The sequence below is a fragment of the Sinohyriopsis cumingii genome, chromosome 1, assembly GCF_028554795.1.
Source record: "Sinohyriopsis cumingii isolate HCF-2022 chromosome 1, ASM2855479v2, whole genome shotgun sequence".
NCBI classification, from domain to species: domain Eukaryota; kingdom Metazoa; phylum Mollusca; class Bivalvia; order Unionida; family Unionidae; genus Sinohyriopsis; species Sinohyriopsis cumingii.
In genome coordinates this window covers 28,354,029-28,378,939 of record NC_142961.1, presented here as the reverse complement: position 1 = coordinate 28,378,939, position 24,911 = coordinate 28,354,029, and the positions used below count along the sequence as shown (strand labels likewise).

Genomic DNA, 24,911 nt, shown 5'->3' with positions numbered 1-24,911 from the left:
GAATTGCCTACTTTAGTCCTACCTCATGTATAGGCTACTTTAGTCCTACCTCCTGTATAGCCTACTTTAGTACTACCTTCTGTATTCAAATAGATTATAACTGTTTTTCAAGTTTGAAGAGTAGCTATCTGTCAAGACACATATTAAGATATTCCAGTTTCCTGGTGACCTTATGTCTGCAGTCTGATGACAATCTCATGATGTAAGCACGAGTTATTCACTATTTCAAACATATTTAATCTGGTGCTGACACTGGGCAGGCATCAGACGGGCAATTTTTTGAGACAATCAATAAAGAAAAGACTAATATCATCAGATACACTGGCATGGGATAGGGAAATCCATCAAGTACAATGTTGTGGGATAGGGAAATCCATCAAGTAAACTGGTGTGGGATAGGGAAATCCATCAAGTAAACTGGTGTGGGATAGGGAAATTCATCAAGTACACTGGTGTGGAATAGGGAAATCCATCAAGTACAATGGTGTGGGATAGGGAAATCCATCAAGTAAACTGGTGTGGGATTGGGAAATCCATCAAGTAAACTGGTGTGGGATTGGGAAATCCATCAAGTACACTGGTGTGGAATAGGGAAATCCATCAAGTACAATGGTGTGGGATAGGGAAATCCATCAAGTAAACTGGTGTGGGATAGGGAAATCCCAAATGAGAGTTAGAATTTGCAGACAGAAATGAGGCTTTCATTCAGAGGGTAGGAATTCTCTATTCCATATCAATTTATTCCATATCATTGGTATAGATACAGCTTAGATAGACTGCATGGCCTATCACTGGTATGAATACAGCTATAGAATTTATGGCATATCATTCATATGGATATAGCTATTTAGAACAGAGTATGCTATATAAAAATTTTTATCAGCAGAAAGTTTAGCTTACAATAATTAATTTGTTCAAAAACAAAGACTATCTTTTGTAAGTTAAAATAGTTTGTCTTTGCAACACTTTAAACATTAAATGGTGAGTAAATGACTCATATAAATATACCCCCCTGCCCCACCAGATCCAAACTCCATCCCATGACCAAAATGAGTCGATAGTAAAAAGGGCATTACTCTCGTACAAATTAGGTGAGTACAATGTTTAGTCAAATATGCAGATCTTCTGATGATGACCGTAATACATAGGAAACTGATTCCACTAAAATCTGCCAGGGAAACTGCATTCATAAATGCTGTCATGTATCACATCCAGCTTTAAGTTAAATGGAAAATAACTTACATTAAACTAGGGATCACAAAGATAATTCAAATGAAGAATAACTTACATTAATCAAGGGATCACAAAGATAATTGTAATGGAGAATAACTTACATTAATCAAGGGATCACAAAGATAATTCAAATGAAGAATAACTTACATTAATCAAGGGATCACAAAGATAAATCAAATGGAGAATAACGTACATTAATCAAGGGATCACAAATATAATTCAAATGGAGAATAACTTACAATAATCAAGGGTTCACAAAGATAATTCAAAATGGAGAATAACTTACATTAATCAAGGGTTCACAAAGATAAATCAAATGGAGAATAACTTACATTAATCAAGGGATCACAAAGATAATTCAAATGGAGAATAACTTACATTAATCCAGGGTTCACAAAGATAATTCAAATGGAGAATAACGTACATTAATCAAGGGATCACAAATATAATTCAAATGGAGAATAACTTACAATAATCTAGGGTTCACAAAGATAATTCAAAATGGAGAATAACTTACATTAATCAAGGGTTCACAAAGATAAATCAAATGGAGAATAACGTACATTAATCAAGGGATCACAAATATAATTCAAATGGAGAATAACTTACAATAATCAAGGGTTCACAAAGATAATTCAAAATGGAGAATAACTTACATTAATCAAGGGTTCACAAAGATAAATCAAATGGAGAATAACTTACATTAATCAAGGGATCACAAAGATAATTGTAATGGAGAATAACTTACATTAATCAAGGGTTCACAAAGATAATTCAAAATGGAGAATAACTTACATTAATCAAGGGCTCACAAAGATAATTCAAATGGAGAATAACTTACATTAATCAAGGGCTCACAAAGATAAATCAAATGGAGAATAACTTACATTAATCAAGGGCTCACAAAGATAATTCAAATGGGGAATAACTTACATTAATCAAGGGCTCACAAAGATAATTCAAATGGGGAATAACTTACATTAATCATGGGATCACAAAGATAATTGTAATGGAGAATAACTTACATTAATCAAGGGATCACAAAGATAATTCAGATGGAGAATATCTTACATTAATCAAGGGATCACAAAGATAATTCAAATGGGGAATAACTTACATTAATCAAGGGATCACAAAGATAAATCAAATGGAGAATAACTTACATTAATCAAGGGCTCACAAAGATAATTCAAATGGGGAATAACTTACATCAATCATGGGATCACAAAGATAATTCAAATAGAGAATAACTTACATTAATCAAGGGTTCACAAAGATAATTGTAATGGAGAATAACTTACATTAATCAAGGGTTCACAAAGATAATTCAAATGGGGAATAACTTACATTAATCAAGGGTTCACAAAGATAATTCAAACGGGGAATAACTTACATTAATCAAGGGATCACAAAGATAATTCAAATGGAGAATAAATTACATTAATCAAGGGTTCACAAAGATAATTCAAATGGAGAATAACTTACATTAATCAAGGGATCACAAAGATAATTCAAATGAAGAATAACTTACATTAATCAAGGGATCACAAAGATAATTCAAATGGAGAATAACTTACATTAATCAAGGGATCACAAAGATAATTCAAATGGAGAATAACTTACATTAATCAAGGGATCACAAAGATAATTTTAATGGAGAATAACTTACATTAATCAAGGGATCACAAAGATAATTCAAATGGAGAATAACTTAATCAAGGGATCACAAAGATAATTCAAATGGAGAATAACTTACATTAATCAAGGGTTCACAAAGATAATTCAAATGAAGAATAACTTACATTAATCAAGGGATCACAAAGATAATTCAAATGGAGAATAACTTACATTAATCAAGGGTTCACAAAGATAATTCAAATGGAGAATAACTTACATTAATCAATGGATCACAAAGATAATTCAAATGAAGAATAACTTACACTAATCAAGGGTTCACAAAGATAAATCAAATGGAGAATAACTTACATTAATCAAGGGATCACAAAGATAATTCAAATGGAGAATAACTTACATTAATCAAGGGTTCACAAAGATAAATCAAATGGAGAATAACGTACATTAATCAAGGGATCACAAATATAATTCAAATGGAGAATAACTTACAATAATCAAGGGTTCACAAAGATAATTCAAAATGGAGAATAACTTACATTAATCAAGGGTTCACAAAGATAAATCAAATGGAGAATAACTTACATTAATCAAGGGATCACAAAGATAATTGTAATGGAGAATAACTTACATTAATCAAGGGTTCACAAAGATAATTCAAAATGGAGAATAACTTACATTAATCAAGGGATCACAAAGATAATTCAAATGGAGAATAACTTACATTAATCAAGGGCTCACAAAGATAAATCAAATGGAGAATAACTTACATTAATCAAGGGCTCACAAAGATAATTCAAATGGGGAATAACTTACATTAATCAAGGGCTCACAAAGATAATTCAAATGGGGAATAACTTACATTAATCATGGGATCACAAAGATAATTGTAATGGAGAATAACTTACATTAATCAAGGGCTCACAAAGATAAATCAAATGAAGAATAACTTACACTAATCAAGGGTTCACAAAGATAAATCAAATGGAGAATAACTTACATTAATCAAGGGATCACAAAGATAATTCAAATGGAGAATAACTTACATTAATCAAGGGTTCACAAAGATAAATCAAATGGAGAATAACGTACATTAATCAAGGGATCACAAATATAATTCAAATGGAGAATAACTTACAATAATCAAGGGTTCACAAAGATAATTCAAAATGGAGAATAACTTACATTAATCAAGGGTTCACAAAGATAAATCAAATGGAGAATAACTTACATTAATCAAGGGATCACAAAGATAATTGTAATGGAGAATAACTTACATTAATCAAGGGTTCACAAAGATAATTCAAAATGGAGAATAACTTACATTAATCAAGGGATCACAAAGATAATTCAAATGGAGAATAACTTACATTAATCAAGGGCTCACAAAGATAAATCAAATGGAGAATAACTTACATTAATCAAGGGCTCACAAAGATAATTCAAATGGGGAATAACTTACATTAATCAAGGGCTCACAAAGATAATTCAAATGGGGAATAACTTACATTAATCATGGGATCACAAAGATAATTGTAATGGAGAATAACTTACATTAATCAAGGGCTCACAAAGATAAATCAAATGAAGAATAACTTACACTAATCAAGGGTTCACAAAGATAAATCAAATGGAGAATAACTTACATTAATCAAGGGATCACAAAGATAATTCAAATGGAGAATAACTTACATTAATCAAGGGTTCACAAAGATAAATCAAATGGAGAATAACGTACATTAATCAAGGGATCACAAATATAATTCAAATGGAGAATAACTTACAATAATCAAGGGTTCACAAAGATAATTCAAAATGGAGAATAACTTACATTAATCAAGGGTTCACAAAGATAAATCAAATGGAGAATAACTTACATTAATCAAGGGATCACAAAGATAATTGTAATGGAGAATAACTTACATTAATCAAGGGTTCACAAAGATAATTCAAAATGGAGAATAACTTACATTAATCAAGGGATCACAAAGATAATTCAAATGGAGAATAACTTACATTAATCAAGGGCTCACAAAGATAAATCAAATGGAGAATAACTTACATTAATCAAGGGCTCACAAAGATAATTCAAATGGGGAATAACTTACATTAATCAAGGGCTCACAAAGATAATTCAAATGGGGAATAACTTACATTAATCATGGGATCACAAAGATAATTGTAATGGAGAATAACTTACATTAATCAAGGGCTCACAAAGATAAATCAAATGGAGAATAACTTACATTAATCAAGGGATCACAAAGATAATTCAGATGGAGAATATCTTACATTAATCAAGGGATCACAAAGATAATTCAAATGGGGAATAACTTACATTAATCAAGGGATCACAAAGATAAATCAAATGGAGAATAACTTACATTAATCAAGGGCTCACAAAGATAATTCAAATGGGGAATAACTTACATTAATCATGGGATCACAAAGATAATTCAAATAGAGAATAACTTACATTAATCGAGGGATCACAAAGATAATTCAAATGGAGAATAACTTACATTAATCAAGGGTTCACAAAGATAATTCAAATGGGGAATAACTTACATTAATCAAGGGTTCACAAAGATAATTCAAACGGGGAATAACTTACATTAATCAAGGGATCACAAAGATAATTGTAATGGAGAATAACTTACATTAATCAAGGGATCACAAAGATAATTCAAATGGAGAATAACTTAATCAAGGGATCACAAAGATAATTCAAATGGAGAATAACTTACATTAATCAAGGGTTCACAAAGATAATTCAAATGGAGAATAACTTACATTAATCAAGGGATCACAAACATAATTCAAATGGGGAATAACTTACATTAATCAAGGGATCACAAAGACAATTTTAATGGAGAATAACTTACATTAATCATGGGATCACAAAGATAATTCAGATGGAGAATATCTTACATTAATCAAGGGATCACAAGATAATTCAAATGGAGAATAACTTACATTAATCAAGGGATCACAAAAATAATTCAAATGGGGAATAACTTACATTAATCAAGGGATCACATGCACCTCTTTGAATGATGACCATAATATGTACCAAGTTTCACATCAACCCATAGACAATAGTTCCTTGTAGGGACTGACACTCTAATGGCTGACAGAATTTCCAGTTATTCAAGACAAGGTGATTCCTTTGTTTAATTGCTGAGTATTGAAACCATCTCTGATATTCTTGAGCTATAAGATTTTCAATTTAGCCAGTGTGTAAGATCAGCACCAACTTTATTTAGGCCAAATAAAACACCATTAAGAGACTTTTAGTGAAAATGCCCATGTTGATATGACCATCCATTCTGGAGAAGTAATGACAGGATTTTCAATATATTCACTGTGGTAGCAATAGTCACATTGGCACCATTTTCAATCAGGACCAACCATATATCATGATTAAGCTTATGGTGAAAACCCACATCAATATGACTTTCCATTTCGGAGGACTAGCAATACTAAGATTTTCAAGATGGCTGCCATAGTGGCCATAGTGGATATCAGATCAATGCAAATTTCATTTAGTAACAAAGAGACATCATAAAAAAGTTTTGGTGAAAACTGAATACTGACTATCCATCTTGGAGGAATATCAATAACATCTGCAAGATGTCAACTGTGGTGGCCATATTGGATATCATATTATAACAGTTTGCATTTAAGACTAACCAGACACCAAAATAAGTCTTCCATGCTGATGTGACTTAACAGGAGTAGCAATAGCAAGATTTCATGGTAGCTGCTGTGGTGGCTATATTGGATGTCAGACTGGCACTATTTTCATTTAGGACCAACAAGACATCATAATGAAGATCCCATGCTGATTTGACATCCAAGCAAGAGGCACAGCAATAACTAATCCAAGTTTCCTCTGACTCTAGACACCCCATTTTTGATCTTTGAACATTGATGTTAGGGTGTAGGGTCAGAGTCCATTGCCTATCAAAAAGGTGGAATTCACCAGCACCATGTCATGTCGGCATAGGGTAGCTGTTTACTAGCTGGCCTAGCAAACTAGAATGACCTTTCATCACTATATACCTGCATGAAAATGATAGGATGATTTATTTTCTCCGAAATTATGAGTATAACTATATATAAGTATACTATATATATACAGTGGAACCCCGCTATAACGCGCCCCGCCATAACGCGAATTCGGATATAACGCGGTCGTAGCATGGCTCCCGAAATTTCGTATATTCATTCACACATGGAGAAAAAAAATTTGGAGAAAAGTAAAAAAAACAAAACCAGAAATTAACTTCATTTTGGGCATGAGATTAGTTGTGACTTTTAAAATAATATGATCGTGGCATGGTTCCTGAAATTTGAAATTCATTTACGTGTATTTTTATCGGACCGTGAAAATATTTGTTTAACGTACGAGAAATAGTGTGTAAAACGTTTATTATAATTTGGTGGAAGAATTCGCGTATGACTTTTAATAATAAACGATCGGAACTTAACAATTTATCCAGGTTCTTTAAGTGATTTTGGAGAAGTGATCGTGTATGAATTCTAAAATAATACGATATATATAACGTACGAGAAATAGTGTGTACAACGCTTGGCTTCTGAAATTTATCAGTTTGAACAGGTTGTGGTGAAGCTCCGTATTCTACTCTAGAAGAGAAAACTGGTTTCATTAGGTTTTTGAATTGTTAAGCCGAAGTAAACATTATCGGAAGTGTTACTTATTACGGATCCATGAGTAAAGCCAGTAAATCGTCTTTGTGATTGTCTTCCATGAATTCTGTATACAGTCGTTGCTCAAACAATAGCCGACATGGGCTTCTTATTTAACTGCAATCACAGCCAAGCAGCAGACAAAGCTGTGGTTGATACAAGAGTCGCACAATTTAATAAACATCAAAGGACGAAAGCCGCCAACATGTATGCTGTGCTTGGCGGTGTGATCAAACAACAAACAGTTGAAAGTAAATAATATCCAATACAGACACCGTATGTAGACCCGGGAATAGCTGCATGCAATGACCGTACGATATCAGACGGCAAGTAAATGGTTTCAATATTTTGTTCATCCTATATTTTACACGACGAATTCAGACTATTACAAAATTATTGAATATTTTAAATCTGTACGATTTTCAACGAAATTACATCCATTATGGATGAACTGCATGCCACGACGGCACGGTAGCATACGGTGTTGATACACTTTTCATGATATAGCGATAGTCTGGTATTATCGGTCAATCTGTATTATCGTTCAAACAAATAAAAATTAGTAAATGTTTTTAATGCACAGTAATAACCTATAAATATATTAGCCATCGATTATTTTGAATATATCTTAATTAATGCATTCCAGTTAATATTCATCTGATGATAAGCCGACTTTTGATCATTGTACATGTATACACGTATATGTTCTCGGAAAAAAAGTTAAATATTGTAAAACCCCGCATTAACGCGACCCCGCTTTTAACGCGATCCGATTTTATGGACCCCGATCATCGCGTTATAGCAGGATTCCACTGTAGTATAACTATATCTTTAATCTGTGGTAGACTAAATGAAACTACAGCGTTGATTAATTTTGACCTGCCACTTGTCACATGACTAAACAAATTTCACAACCTACATGTCAATGACATCAGAGGTCCAATAGTCACTTGATATCAACAAAATAAACCATTTCCACTGTTGTTAAAAGAAAACAAGTCAAAATATAAATGAAAGTCGTGTAATCTTTATAGAAAAATGAAAGAACATAAACTTCTCAAAATATTTATTCTTAAAACAACAGGCAGAAATCTTTCATGGTCAAAGCAACTTTGAGAAAACCAGATTCATTAAGAAGGGAATACATGCCAGTGTGGTAGTCATGCATTACCAACAAAACCGTTCACTGACATGTGCTCAATACCTGATGAATCTGGTTTTCTCCACCTTGCTGTGATACTACGAGGTTTCTGGTCACTGTTCTCAGAATAAATAAATCATATTCATATTGATTTCATGCAGGTATATCTCTATGAAAGGTTGTTCTAGTTTGCTAGGCTGGCTAGTAAGCGGCTACCCTATGCCAACACCACATGGTGTAAGCGAATTCCAACTTTTCAATAGGCAACAGCCTCTGACCCTACACACCAAATTAAATGTCGAAATATCAAAAAAGAGTGGCTATGGTCATAAGAAACTCCGATTAAGTAATAACAAGATTTTCAAGATGGCCACTGTTATGGCAAAATTTAGTCTTTAGGACCAACTATACATTATAAGAAGTTTTTAGTGAAAACCCAATGTTAATATGACTTTTTGTTCAGGAGGAGAAGTGATAGCAATATTTACAAACTGGCTGCCATGGTGGCCATATTGGATACCAAATTGGCACCATTTTTGTTTAGGACTAACTAGATATTTTAAAAAGTCTTTTAAAAAAAATTGAATATTGATATGACCATTCAATCAGAAGGAGTATCAATAAGGATATTGGGTGAAACCATTTTTATTTTGCACAACATTCAGTGACACCAACGAGACATCATAAGAAGTCTTTTCATGAAATCCCCATGTGACCATTCATTCAGGAGAAGTGGCAAGAACAATTTCAAGATGGCCACCAGACATATTGAATATATCTTGGATTTCTGTGCAGCAGTATTTTAATTTAGTATCAGCTAGACCTTGGGATGAATGTGTGAGTAAAGTTTCATCATAATTCTCTGAGTAGTTTAGGATGTGAAGCAATAATAAACTTGTATTAATGACAGACATCAGACAAGGAAGCATGCACAAGAGACCATCCCAAAAGCTTTCCTTGTGGTATGACCATTAGAGCTAAAAACTTCAGGACACACTGCATTCAAAAGAATCTGTCTTACACTACATTCAGCTACATTACAAACAAAGCAACAACTCTAACAAGAAGCGATGTGCCTGTATGTACATCACTGATGACCATAATATTTGCCAACTTTCATGGCCATCAAACAAACATTGTTGCAAGCTGCACTGATGAGACTGTGTCTTATACTACATTAAGGTGCAAGATGAAATGTAACTCTAACAAAAATTGCAGAGGAAAAAGATCTGACAACATATATATCTTCAGGTGATGACCCTAATATTTATAAGTTTCGTTAACAAGACTAAGTGACATATTGCATTAAGCTACAGGACTAAAACAGCACTATACTAATAAAAATTGCAAGACCAAAGTGATTTGTTGATATTGCATTTTCAGATGATGACCATAACATTTACAGATTTTCATGGTAATTCTAAATATAACTCATTAGTTGCACTAATGATTTTTCAATATGCACATCTTCAGGTGATGGGGCCATAATATTTACCAAGTGTCATGGTCATAATATGTACCAAGTTTCATGGCTATAAAATCTACCAAGTTTCATGGTCATAATATGTACCAAGTGTCATGGTTATAATATTTACAAAGTTTCATGGTCATAATATTTACCAAGTTTCATGGCTATAATAAGTACCAAGTTTCATGGCTATAATATGTACCAAGTTTCATGGTCATAATATGTACCAAGTTTCAAGGCCATAATATGTACCAAGTGTCATGGCCATAATATGCACCAATTTTCATGGTCATAATATGTACCAAGTGTCATGGTCATAATATGTACCAATTTTCATGGTCATAATATATACCAAGTTTCATGGTCATAATATGTACCAAGTGTCATGGTCATAATATGTACCAAGTTTCATGGCCATAATATTTACCAAGTTTCATGGCTATAATATGTACCAAGTGTCATGGCCATAATATGTACCAAGTTTCATGGCTATAATATGTACCAAGTTTCATGGTCATAATATGTACCAAGTTTCATGGTCATAATATGTACCAAGTTTCATGGCCATAATATGTACCAAGTGTCATGGTCATAATATTTACAAAGTTTCATGGCCATAATATTTATCAAGTTTCATGGCTATATAATCTACCAAGTTTCATGGTCATAATATGTACCAAGTTTCATGGTCATAATATGTACTAGGTTGCATGGCCATAATATGTACCAAGTTTCATGGCCATACTATGTACCAAGTTTCACAGCCATAATATGTACCAAGTTTCATGACCAAAATATGTACCAAGTTTCATGGCTATAAAATCTACCAAGTTTCATGGTCATAATATGTACCAAGTTTCATGGCCATAATATGTACCAAGTTTCACAGCCATAATATGTTCCAAGTTTCATGGCCATAATATGTACCAAGTCTTGTGGCCATAATATATACCAAGTTTTGTGCCCATAAAATCTACCAAGTTTCATGTCAATCAGCCAAAACTGGTGGGTGGGGTGGGTTACTGTACCAATGAGATGTGTTGGATGGATAGATTGAGATGAAGACCACCCCCAATCACAGTAGAGGACTGGGTATAAAAATTGCATGAAAAAAGCAGACTTTCCTGATGTCCTGAGCATCATTAAGTGGCAGTGAGGGCAGTCATATGGAATACACATATTCCACATGCCTTTCTCACATGGGTAAACTATATCACACATATACATGAATGAGAAAAAACACTCCCTTACCATTCTGTTAGATTCCATGGTCCTGATGCCCAGGCATTCTCATTCATCAGTTCATATACTATCTCATTTTGGTTGATTCCTTCTGGGGTCAATCCTGTTCCCACCATAGTACTATTTGGGAACATCCTAGCATCAAAGGGTCCCTAGGGAGCAAATGTAAGTTGCATCAAGCGATTATACTATTAAAATAAGGAAAACCCTAGTTAGAATACAGAGGGTGAACAAATGCTTATTATAATCAGAAAAGAACCAAATTCTTTACTGTTTATTAATCGCCAGAGGTCATTATTGGATACTTTTGTATCTTGGACATGAAATAATCAATGCAGATGGATGGAAAGAGTATGTATGATTGGAGAAAAAAAACTTGGACTGGGCTGCATCAACATAACAAACTGCTTCCAAGTTTGCCAAAGTCTGAGTCATCTAATTCTCAGTCAAATAAGAAATGATAAAATTATATTTAAAATTTGACTTCATTCTATGTGTACCAAAGGCTCTTTCAATTCCAATCATTGGCACCTACTTTCGCAAGTACACATATTTTTGTATCCAGTGTTGGTGTTGATTTAACCTTGCACAAAATGCCTTGAAAATATGGTAGATGTATCCTTATGCAAAATGCCTAGACAATATGGTACACATAACCTTACACAAAATATCTAGATAATATGGTATATATGTAACCTGACACAAAATGCCTAGAGAATATGGTACATGTAACTTTACACAAAATGCCCAGACAATATGGTACATGTAACCTTAAACAAAATGCCTAGACAATATGGTAAATGTATCCTTACACAAAATGCCTAGACAATATGGTACATGTAACCTTACACAAAATGCCTAGACAATATGGTACATGTAACCTTAAACAAAATGCCTAGACAATATGGTAAATGTATCCTTACACAAAATGCCCAGACAATATGGTACATGTAACCTTACACAAAATGCCTAGAAACATGGTAAATGTATCCTTACACAAAATGCCTACACAATATGGTAAATGTATCCTTACACAAATTGCCCAGACAATATGGTACACATAACCTCACACAAAATGCCTAGACAACATTGTAAATGTATCCTTACACAAAATGCCTAGACAATATGGTAAATGTATCCTTACACAAAATGCCGAGACAATATGGTACACATAACCTTACACAAAATGCCAAGACAATATGGTAAATGTATCCTTACACAAAATGCCTAGACAATATGGTACACATAGCCTTACATAAAATGACCATACAATATGGTACATATAACCTTACATAAAATGCCTAGACAACATGGTAAATGTATCCTTACACAAAATGCCTAGACAATATGGTAAATGTATCCTTACACAAAATGCCTAGACAATATGGTACACATAACCTCACACAAAATGCCTAAACATTGTAAATGTATCCTTACACAAAATGCCTAGATAATGTGGTAAATGTATCCTTACACAAAATGCCCAGACAATATGGTACATGTAACCTTACACAAAATGCCTAGACAACATGGTAAATGTATCCTTACACAAAATGCCTAGACAATATGGTAAATGTATCCTTACACAAAATGGCCAGACAATATGGTACATGTAACCTCACACAAAATGCCTAGACAACATTGTAAATGTATCCTTACACAAAATGCCCAGACAATATGATAAATGTATCCTTATACAAAATGCCCAGACAATATGGTACATGTAACCTTACACAAAATGCCTAGACAACATGGTAAATGTATCCTTACACAAAATGCCTAGACAATGCAGTAAACGTATCCTTACAAAAAATGCCTTTAAAAAATGCTAAATGTATCCTTGCGCAAAATGCCTAGACAATATGGTACAAATAACCTTACACAAAATGCCTAGACAATATGGTACACATAACCTTCCACAAAATGCCTAGACAATATGGTAAATCTATCCTTACAAAAAATGCCTGAACAATGTGCTAAATGCATCTTTACACAAAATGCCTAGACAAATGCTACATGTATTCTTAAATAAAGGAAAGTCGATATGCAGTATTTACAGAATATTTTGTTTGACATTCAATTGAGGAGTCTAATCTGTTGAAATTTAACTAGATGTGAGTATTTTAGAAATGTCAACATTATTGCTAGGATATGGAAATTTAGACTTGCTTTAAGTTTAGCTGAATTATCTTATACCATATCCATCATATTCATTGCATGCTTATGCAAGTATGAGTACATGGGAAGCAACATGTTTAATGTATGAATTCTAGGACATGTACATACAAAAATCTAATGCAACCTATGTTACTGAAGCAAATACAATAAAATGGGACAAGTGTTTCATGTTATGTACTGTATTGCTTGCAGTACATGAGGTACCTCACATGCACAATATAATTTCTAACACAGAATCTAAAAATATATGTCACTATCACTGTTGCAATAGTCATCAAACCAATCATAAACGTCATGCCCATAACTTGTCATCTAATAAAGTTCTACACAATCTTAATATTGATGTCACTGCCACTGTTGTCATTGCCATCAATACTACTGTTATTGAATTCATGCCCATGTCTTGCCATCTACTAAAAATCCACACACAGTTTTAATACTGATGCCTCTGACAGTGTTGTCATTGCCATCAATATCACTGTCATAAATACTGTACATATGTCTCACCATATACTAAAACTCCAATACCACTGTCACTGAAGTCATGCCCATGTCTTGCCATCTACTAAAACTCCACACAATCTTAACATTGATGTCACTGTCATTGATGCCCTTGCCATCAATATCACTGTCAGAAAAGTTATATATACATTTTCCATGTACTAATTTCCAATTTTAACAATGATGCCATCAACACTGTTGCCATTGCCCTCAATGACACAGTCAGAAACATTGTACATCTGTCTTGCCATGTACTAAATGCAGGCTTGAGTAGAACGACACATTCCTATTTAACAATAATAACTGAAACCTTCAATATTACAATATTACATATGTCTTACCATGTACTAAATTCAGGATTAACTAGAATGACACATTCCAATTTAACAATAATAACTGAAACCTTCACTATTACAAAGCAGTAACCAAGTCTTATATGGGAATAAAATACTTGTTTAAAAACATAATCAGAAATGAGATACATAAGAAAGAATGTAATCTGTAAAAAACATAATCAGAAATGAGATACATAAGAAAGAATGTAATTTGTAAAAAACATAATCAGAAATGAGATACATAAGAAAGAATGTAATTAGTAAAATCTGCATGATTCAAATGCTTGTCATCTAGAAATATCAATAACACATAAAAACCATTTGTCTCCTGTATAAACAATTTATTGTGTCAAAAATAAAAGTTTCCTCCATCTACAGATCATTATCTCAATTTAGAAAGGTCTTCTCTAAATAACATCTTCTTTCTAACAGACATACTAATAAAATAAAATGTGAGATGCATGCTAGTTGATAGAGAAGGTAGCCACTGAGGCCAGTTTCATTTTAATACTTATATAGGCAGGTAAATAATTACTTTGTTGATGCTCTCAATGTCCCCAAAGAGTTCCATGGTGCCTCCAAAGTTATGAAGCATACACCAAATGAATGGCTGCCCATAGAATGAGTTGGTCCTACTGTAGATTGGACTGATCTCTGCAAACAGGTCTAGTACTATCATCTTACCCTGCAAATACCAAAAAATTGTTTACAGTAAAACTTGCACAAACTGGAGCACTAATAAATAATGTTATTTTATCTGTTCATGTTTTAAAAGAAAATGTCATTCCCCAATTATTCAAATGTTGATTCACAGGAAAGTTGTTGTTGTTGTTGTTGGGTTTAATGCCATTTTTCAGCACATGATAGGCTATACATGGTGGCCAGTATTAATGGTGGAGGAAGAAGAACCCGGGAAAATCCAGGAAAGAACCACCGACCCACGAAAAGCTACTTGCATGCTTTCTCACATACCCACATTGGCTGAATCCAAGACTCGAACCCACACAGACAGAGGGATTCACAGGAAAGTACTTCAGTGACATTGATAGAATTCTTGAACATTCTAGCATAAAAACATGGTATATCTATTTTTTTTATCCACCCAAAGTATGTCCAAAAAAATAAAAATAAATAATAATTGGTCCAATTAGTACAATGAACAAGTTACAGCCACTTTGTTTATCCATCTGTTTAACAGTCAGCTTCTCAAGCATGCCCTAATTCACGACTGAGTTTTCAAGGGCCAATTCAGATACTTTTGTTCTTTACTTAAGTGTCAAGTCAATCAACAGAATTGCTTCAGTGTGTTTACTTCCAACAGATAATAAATGTGTATGATGTTTCTAGTAAGATTAAATAAAGATTAGGACAAGAAACAGGACTTCAATTCAGTACAAAGAATAATATAGATCAACTAACTTTCATATTCATATTTCATTTAAGGTTCAGATAACATAAAGTAAATACAAAATCTGTGTCTGTTTCATGCTTTATAAGTCTGAAAACTGAAATCATGATTCTTAGTGAACCAGTTTCATTTGTCTGTGACTGTCTCACTGTCTCATTACTGGGTACAGCTATAATCTGCTTTAGTAGGATCCATAGTCAAGACTAGAAACCACTTGGAGGCCTGCATGGCTTTCCTTCCCAGTGAAATGTTTATCATTGAATGATAATGGTAATTTTATTCTGGCAAATAATGTAGTTTTTAAATACAAATGTCCCTCAGTTTTATCACAAGCAGCTTTGAACTGTTGCAATGTAAATGGCACTGTATTCCCTATTCTTGTTGACTTCAACTCTTTTCCTGCATCAGCAAAGTTTCTTTCAAAAAATACAATACTGATTTTTCACCAACAAAATAAAAATCCCAGAACTAAATAGTGGAGGAAATGTTTGACTAGTGCATCATAAAGGGGCCTGCTCGTGACAATCTCCACCATAGTATCTTCTACAGAAGATAAAGTTAGGATTAGATGGGTATTCAGGGTCCATCACTTCTTTAAACTATGATGTGGAATACATGAAATTTAACTCTTTCAAGCAACATCCCATGTAAAGATAACCATAGGAAGCTGATCAACAAGGGCCATAACTCTGTCCAAAATGGAGTGTATAAGATACATAGGTTCATGAGATAATGTTCACATCAAATTGCATCAGAATGCTGACTGCATCATGTGCTGTGCTGATTACAAGTGTAAACTGGGTGTTACATTTATAGAGAAATGATGAGCTACAACACCCGCTGCTAGTTGTGGAGATTATTAATGCCCAGGAATGGTATGGAATAAACCTAAAGCAATACAAAGCAAATGCTTCGTATACAAGACTAGGAGTAAGTACAAACGAGACAAATACAATACACAACCTGCATGCTGGAATTTCTTAATTTTAGCTCAATAATCCCATGTAAAGGCATAAAGCTGACTAAATAAGGCAATAGCATATCAAAGATCTAAAAGACAATTTTTTAAATAAATTTGATCAGAAAATATGCTGAACAAGCAGCGTTACAAATTTCATCTAAAAACAACATGTGTGACAAGGAGCTCTGAATGAAGTAGACATGACTAAACTCATAAACAATATTTGTAAATCTAAGAGATGGTGTTCATACCAAATTGAATTAGAATCTTTTGAATGGTTCTTGAGCTTTGCTGGTTGAAAGCAACATATCATATGCAGATAAGAAGTTAACTGTCATGGGCAATAACTCTTTCAAAAGGCACATATAGGTCATACCAAATTCCATTAGAATGGTTCTTGATTTATGCTGGTTAAGAGTAACATTGCATGTAATAATGTGAAGTTAACTGTTATGGGTTACAAATCTATCCAAACTGGCATTGACAAGACAAAACCCATAAAAGACAGCTAGGTCTATGAGAAAATGTTCATAACTGAAAGCATAAGAATGTGATAAATTTGATGTTCCTGAGCTACACTTGTTACAGGCAACATCCCATGTAAAGATGTCAAGTTAGCTGTCAAGGGCTATAACTCTGTCCAAAAATTGAGGTGACAAGACAAAACCCATAAACAGATCATCTAGGTCACTGAGAAAATGTACACACCAAATTGCACCAGAATATACTGCATGGTTCCTGATCTATGTTCAGAACAATGTTCTGCTGTATGGAAGATGTAAAACTCACTGAACAAGACCATCAAAAATTGGACCAAAAGAGGTGTTACTTATGAAAAGCACATATACTTGTCACATGCACTTCACAAATAACATGTCATTTTCCGTTTTGTTGAATACAAGAAACATGCCAATGGTTGGATGACCAGATTGCATACCATGAAATATTGGTCACAGTATTTCAGTATATTGGTCACAGTACCCCTTATTACATAACAAGTTATGTGATTATATACAACTGTGTCTGAAAAATGACCCACACACAAACTCTGACCTTATTGTTGATGCCAGACAGATGAAGAGCCAGGAAAACACCATCAATCTATAAGCATGAATTATTTTTCACTTTGGTCTTAAATAAGTACTTTGTCTCCTGTGATAAAAAGAATCTTTTGTGTTTCAAATGAAATGTATTAAACTCGTAGAATAGTTTCAACTTTCTGTTTACCAAGACCCACAAATTTCATTTAAAATAATGTAAGATTCTCTATTTATATTCAGAAGTCTATGCTCAAACAGGTGTCGATCCCCTAAATATATTAAACAATTTAGCAAAGTTCTTTAAATAGACATGGTCTGTTCCTTACCACTACCTTTATACTCTGCAGGAAAGTTGAATAGCCTATGTGCATGGAAACTGGGAATTTTAAGAATAAAAGCAAGCATATTATTTAAAGTACATTTATTGAAAAATGTGAAAATATAACATCATTTATATATAAGACAAAATGTGTCTTGTTAATCAATATCTGAGGCATACCTGAGGTACAGAGGTTAGTAATGCCTCTATCTGTGGAGGCTTCCAAAATGAGGACTGGAACAGCCAGCCCTGCATCAACCTGTGAATCAAAAGAAATTGGGCTTGAGATCCAATTCATAAGCGAGAGCATAACTAAATCAAGTGACTATTAGTAACATTTAAATACTATTTCATCATGCCATTGACTATTAGTAACATTTAAATACTATTTCATCATGCCATTGACTATTAGTAACATTTAAATACTATTTCATCATATCACTGACTATTAGTAACATTTTAAAACTAACATACTCATCGTCCTAATGTAATAATTACTCTAAATTATTTATTTAGTCCTGTGTTATCCAAAAACTTGCAAGCACCCTAACTCCTCTGTTGACAGGAAAATCCGATCAAAATTCCAAAAATTGAAGTATGCATGACAATGAATCATTTACACAAATTTATAACAGTTTTGAATGCACTCTCTTGCACACATTTATAACATTTTAACACACTCTCAAGAATCATGTCTAACTATATCCTTTCCCACACAATCTAAGTAAAATTATTTAAAAAAATGATACTTTTACTTTACTACTTTCAACAAACTAATTTTAGCTTTAATTAGACCTCAATATATTGCACATACAAAAGATATGCTAAAGAACCAGTGTTTAAAATTAGCACCTGCTTGTAGGTTCAGAACTAATCATTTTATGTTCTGGTCCACAAAATACTACACAGTTCCTTATGACCAGCTCAAAATATTACAAGCTAATGGAAAGCAAATCTGGATGACCAATAAATTTTATGGCGGGCTTGAAAGTTTTGAGGTTGCTGGTCCTTCAGGCCACAGAGTTTAGGGAAACAAGGACCATAACTTACATAATGCAGATAAAACTGAAGATGATCAAACACTGTTGATAGTAAGTTTCCAAAACATTTAAAAACACTTATCTCTCAAGTAACTAAGCAATAAAAAAACCCATGTAAATGAGCAATGAAAGAATCAAAAACAAATAAATGAGCAATGAAAGAAATGAAATATTAACTATTACACAAATAAAATATAATGTAACAGCTTTAATGTATAAAGAACATGTAATAAACTTACCAAATTGCCTATGGATCAGCCTGTACCATTACATTATATATAGTAACATGTAATAAACTTACCAAATTGCCTGTGGATCAGCCTGTACCATTACATTATATATAGTAACATGTAATAAACTTACCAAATTGCCTGTGGATCAGCCTGTACAATTGCATTATAAAAAGAACATGTAATAAACTTACCAAATTGTCTGTGGATCAGCCTGTACCATTGCATTATATATGGTAACATGTAATAAACTTACCAAATTGCCTGTGGATCAGCCTGTACAATTGCATTATAAAAAGAACATGTAATAAACTTACCAAATTGTCTGTGGATCAGCCTGTACCATTGCATTATATATGGTAACATGTAATGAACTTACCAAACTGCCTGTGGATCAGCCTGTACCATTGCATTATATATAGTAACATGTAATAAACTTACCAAATTGCCTGTGGATCAGCCTGTACCATTGCATTATATATGGTAACATGTAATGAACTTACCAAATTGCCTGTGGATCAGCCTGTACCACTGCATTATATATAGTAACATGTAATGAACTTAGCAAATTGCCTGTGGATCAGCCTGTACCATTGCATTATAATAATAATAATAATAATAATAATGAGGACTTTGTATAGCGCCTAATCTTTAGAAGCTCTAAGCGTTTTACAACATTAGACAACACCTATAACATAAAAAACATATATAATGATATTATTACAAAAACAAACACCATGAAATTAGAAAACATTAACAACATGCTGAAAATATTTAAGGTAGGAAACATTATTAGGTCTTAAGTTTGTTCTCGCAGTTGAAATAAGTGAGTTTTAACAGCACTCTTGAATGGGATCACTGTGTCTTTGTGTCTAAGTTCAGTGGGCAATTCATTCCATGTTGCTGGGCCCTGGTATGCAAAAGAACGCTGTCCATATATATAGTAACATGTAATAAAATTACCAAATTGCCTGTGGATCAGCCTGTACCATTGCATTATATATAGTAACATGTAATAAACTTACCAAATTGCCCGTGAATCAGCCTGTACCATTGCATTATATATAGCAACATCTAATAAACTTACCAAATTGCCTGTGGATCAGCCTGTATCATTGCATTATATATAGTAACACGTAATAAACTTACCAAATTGCCTGTGGATCAGCCTGTACCATTGCATTATATATAGTAACATGTAATAAACTTACCAAATTGCCCATGTATCAGCCTGTATCATTGCATTATATATAGTAACATGTAATGAACTTACCAAATTGCCTGTGGATCAGCCTGTACTATTGCATTATATATAGTAACATGTAATAAACTTACCAAATTGCCCGTGGATCAGCCTGCATTATATATAGTAACACGTAAAGAACTTACCAAATTGCCAGTGGATCAGCTTGTACCATTGCATTATATATGGCTTTCCCTGAGGCTCTTATGTAGTCTGGGTCACTGGCAAGAGAAGGAAACAAGGGATATAACCTTCTACTTATACTTGCCCTACTTGTACAATTTCAGTAAAAACCTGTTATGAGGGACTGCCCCTTCTGCCAACAAAAAATGGTCTCTCAGGACAGATGGTCTCTCATAACAGGTTTGTACAAGATCAGTTTCCAAGGTCCAGCTTTAGAACAATTTAAAGAAAAATAACCACAATCAATGTACATATATTCTATTCTGTATTAATAGTTCTTGCTAAAACATTATATAGCATATAAAAATGTAGTTCCTACCTGACAAAACATGCTTGAAAATACCATGTGTTGAGCATATTTGATATACATATATCTGGCTGTTGCACAAATACATTACATGTAGAAGGGGCCCTGATAGGCAGAGTGGTCTAAAACGCTCACTGTTCTAGATCACTGCCATCTCACCTGTCTGTGTGGGTTTGAGTCATGGGCTCAGCTAATTGTACATGAGAAACCTTGCCAGCAGCTTCTCGTGGGTGGGTGGTTCTTCCTGGGGTTTTCCAGGGTTCTCCCTCCACCAGTTATACTGGCCGCCAATTATAGCCTATCTTGTGCTGAAAAATGGCATTAAACCCTACAACAACAACAACAACAATATTACATGTAGATCTTACAATCAGAATGGTCTACTATTTGTACTGGTGTTACATGATGTCTCCAGGATCCTAAAGCTATCTGACTACAAGAGGGTGATGATATAGTATTGAATAGATTGTAAGGAAAATGGGAACCAGTCAAAAAATGAGTAGACATAAACAAGATCACATTTACTTAGAGGGCCATGATTTGTTGATAATGAAAAGTAAAAGTTTAATAAAAGGTTCTTTTGAGAGCTTATCCTCATTCTAATTGAAAATAACAGAAAATATTCTTTACATGGTTCCCACACTTTTCTAAAGATAAATTTCCAGGTCATTTCCAGGGTTTTTCCAGAATGAAATTACTTTTTTCAAGGTTGTTGTTGTTGTTGTTATAGGGTTTAACGCCATTTTTCAGCACAAGGTAGGCTATACATGGTGGCCAGTATTAATGGTGAAGGAAGAACCCATGAAAATCCCAGAAAGAACCACCGACCCATGAGAAGCTACCGGCAAACTTTCTCACATATGCACATATGCTGAGCCCAAGACTTGAACTTTTTTGAAGGTTCACATATGACCATTATTAAATGGAATTAAAGAACATTTTAGATTATAAAACATGCATTTTCTAAATCTATAAATGTTTCTCTTTCAAGGCTCTCCAAAAACATCAAAGTCAGCAAAGAAGATCATGCACATAACTACAAAATGTATCCCAAGAAACAAGTTTGATTACATTCCTATAAACTGTCATGTAAAGTCGTTTCAATATACAGAATAAAATTTCTAACTTTGTTTTTGCTGAGCTGCATAATGTTGCTAAGTGGGAACAACATAATGAACATAAATTATGTTTTGTTTCCTTTCAAACCTTTGATTCTAAAGAATTCCATAGCAATAAATATATATATGCATCTCATAGAAAGTAACATTTCCTATTACAGTATAAAAAAAAACAATAAATGCAAATAATCAGAATCTTGTCTTGTAACAAAAAGAGTTTAACCCTGAATTTCTCCCAAACAAATCCCAAACAAGATTTTTCAAACAACATAATCTCCTTAAGATGATCTGGTGAAAAATCCATCATTTAAAAAACATTTTCAAAATGGTTGATTTAAATTTTGACAAAAGACCATCAAAATTATATACTGTTGTATAAACAAGGACTGAGTTTTCTGTAAAATCAACTTTTCTTGTAATTCGTTAAACCAGTCCCCAAACATGTATTGATACAGAGGCTCATATCGTTTTTTAATATATAATACAAGGAATGACAATTTCTCATTTCAGCTCTGAGATTCAACAATTTGTACTACAAATTTGGCTTAAAATGAATAGCAGTCCGTTTTCTAATCCAAGTTTCCCCTGAATATTCCCACCCCATTTTTCATATTTGGACATTTATGTTAGGGTGTGGGGTCACTGTAACTGCATATAGAAAATTTGGAATTTGCCGCCACTGTGCGGTAGCGACATATGGCAGTCGCTTACGAGCAGGCCTAGAAAATTTAAACTTATGTTATATTGACTCATACCTGCATGAAATCGATAGGAAAATGATTTATTTTCTCAGAAATGGAAAGTATTATAATCGTTATATCATTATTCCACTGACAGACAAGACTAAACTACGGTGTAGATGAAACCTGACCCAGTACTCGCCATCTGCATTACTAGTCACGTGACTTCACATATCTCAAATGATGACAGTGTCATTATTCCACTGACAGACAAGATGAAACTACGGCGTAGATGAAACCTGACCCAGTACTCGCCATCTGCATTACTAGTCATTTGACTTCACATATCTCAAATGATGACAGTGTCATTATTCCACTGACAGACAAGACGAAACTACGGCGTAGATGAAACCTGACCCAGTACTTGCCATCTGCATTACTAGTCACGTGACTTCACATATCTCAAATGACGACATTGGAAGTCCAATAGTCACATGATATCAACAACAAATTCCTTTATAATGTTGAAAAGAAATTCAATTATATTAAATGAAAGTCAGATACATTTTGTAAAAAGTAGCAATCTGGCCAGTCTGATTTATTAAGCAGAGAGCACATGTCAACGTGGTAGCCATGTGATACAACAAAACGCCAGAACTCGGAATATATAAATATGGAGAATTGTGTGTTCTTTCATTTGTGTATTTTTATTATAACAAGTATACGACTTTCAGTTAATATTTTTAAAAAAAATTTCTCTACAACATTTGAAAATGTGCGTTGTTAGATTTGTGTACTCATGTGACTATCTTGTCTTTCAGCAGATTAAAGACATAATGATTTTATTACTCACAATTTCTGAGAAAATAACTAATTTTCATATAGATTTCATGCATGAATCACTCGATCTAACAACATTTAAAGTTTGCTAGGCCATCCAGTAAGCAGCTACGCTTTACCACCACCATGTTGGCCTCTTGTGATGCTAGACTGGTTCTCATACCTTCCATGTAAGGAATGATACGGATATCTAGCTGACTTGGAAAATAAAAGCCTACTAGATGAATTTAATCCACTGGGCATTTGGACTGACTCAGCATATATGTTTATTGCAAGCAACCAAATGATCCATAGTGCACCCTCCAAATATTCTGGTTAGAACTTGATAAATTTAACTCATGATCAATTACGTGACTGTTTCGGGCATCAAATGGTGGCAGAAATATCCTGGGGTTTTCCTGACTTTCATCAATAATTGCCAAATTCAAGGACTTTTCACGGTCGGGAAAAAAATGATCATTTCTACCAACTTTTTCATGATTTCCCGATAGTGTGAGAACCCTGTCTCTAGATGCAATTTCAGTTGTTTTAGTGATTTGACTTAGGAACATTAAATAAAAGTGCCTGGTTCTTCAGGTGCTGAATTGGAAACATGTTTCATATACATACACTTCTAAATAAAACAACTGACCTTATGTGAGATGATAGATCACTCCGCCTACCAAATCATGTGACATGAAGCCCTAATAACCTCCGACAAACATGCAGTATTTGGCAAAGAAATATGTTTCAGCTTAAGTGATATGTTTATTGAAAATGATTTGTATTATTCTTAAAAATGTATAATTTCAAAGTTGCATAAATTAGACTGCAGCATTCAACATTTATATTTCTAGTTCAAGTTCATATAGCGTTTAATTTCAGTAAATAATAAAAAGAGATTTTAAAGCTGCTCAATAACTTATTTATATACAAGGAAATTCGCTCCAAAGGATGCTAATGTATTTAGTTAATAATTTTATCCTTATTAATTTTATCTGGCTTATGTTCATGCTGCCTTGGAAGCAAATGAACTCAAAATTAATAACAAAATCATAAAAAATTACTGTTTAGAAGTATAATGCTGTATATAATAATTTTAAAGTTCTATTATATTAAG

At 33.4% G+C, this 24,911-nt stretch overlaps 1 protein-coding gene across 3 annotated transcripts in view; it reads right to left on the bottom strand.

Moving 5' to 3' along the window:
• Nucleotides 1-24,911, bottom strand: part of LOC149806597 (alpha-N-acetylglucosaminidase-like) — a 131,126-nt gene that overhangs the window by 54,461 nt on the left and 51,754 nt on the right. For all 3 annotated transcript variants that reach the window (XM_089955329.1, XM_089955325.1, XM_089955336.1), the window contains exons 11-14: nucleotides 20,831-20,905; nucleotides 18,352-18,430; nucleotides 14,979-15,128; nucleotides 11,439-11,581 (exon numbers count right to left, since the gene is read on the bottom strand). In XM_089955329.1, coding sequence (XP_089811455.1) covers nucleotides 11,439-11,581; nucleotides 14,979-15,128; nucleotides 18,352-18,430; nucleotides 20,831-20,905 — 447 coding nt within the window. The remainder of the gene's footprint in view (nucleotides 1-11,438; nucleotides 11,582-14,978; nucleotides 15,129-18,351; nucleotides 18,431-20,830; nucleotides 20,906-24,911) is intronic.